Below are 721 nucleotides of genomic sequence, written 5' to 3'. Positions count from 1 at the left end.
TCCCACATAGTGAGGTAGATATGTGGGGGCGTGTTAGAACGAGCCGTTGGTGTGGCATGTGGCAGAGTCTTAACTTTGATAAAGAATATCTCTTTGGTTTTGAGACTTTAGTCTTTGAGGGAATTTAGATCTTATCTATGCACAATCAGCTTGTAACACTCCAAAGAGAAAGGAAAACTTGAAATCGCATCATATGACCCCTTTAATGTTTTTATGTGACTGCACCTGGATCCTGCTTTTCTTCAATTCTGAAGCACCATTTCCTCCCACCTCCCATTTTTTTTCTATCACCATGTCCCCTTAGGAGCTCCAAACTATTGTTCATCAACAGTATACAAAATAAACAGTACAAGTAGTAATCATAATTACGCTTCATTATGATTAATTACACTTCATATTGTCAGTGCTTACTCCATGATTCTGTAACTGATAGGCTGTGACCTTTGAAAGTTTGCTACTAGTACGTACAGTCATTCTATCATGACTTAATGCACCACATATCCCTGAATAATCTACAGATCTTGCAGTCATAAGTTGGTAATGAGGATTGTCTCACAGTTCATTATATACGTGTGTGCATTCAGCTGCAAATGGAAGTATTTTTCATTAAGGAACTGTATTAATTTAACACAGCCCTCAAGCTAAGTGTGAATATACAGGGTAAGTGGGTTCTGGTCACTTGGGTCCTCACTAAATTCAGTGAAGACCCAGTTACCCCAGT

At 38.7% G+C, this 721-nt stretch overlaps 1 protein-coding gene across 1 annotated transcript in view; it reads right to left on the bottom strand.

Annotated features, from left to right (window-relative positions):
• Positions 1–294, bottom strand: part of LOC107701547 (centrosomal protein of 57 kDa-like) — a 10560-nt gene extending 10266 nt beyond the window's left edge. Inside the window, exon 1 of the mRNA XM_016503586.1 lies at positions 226–294. Coding sequence (XP_016359072.1) covers positions 226–294 — 69 coding nt within the window. The remainder of the gene's footprint in view (positions 1–225) is intronic.
• Positions 295–721: the final 427 nt, after the last annotated feature.

Source organism: Sinocyclocheilus anshuiensis, unplaced genomic scaffold, assembly GCF_001515605.1.
Source record: "Sinocyclocheilus anshuiensis isolate Anshui unplaced genomic scaffold, SAMN03320099.WGS_v1.1 scaffold2416, whole genome shotgun sequence".
Taxonomy (NCBI): Eukaryota; Metazoa; Chordata; class Actinopteri; order Cypriniformes; family Cyprinidae; genus Sinocyclocheilus; species Sinocyclocheilus anshuiensis.
This window is presented reverse-complemented; position numbering and strand designations above follow the sequence as displayed.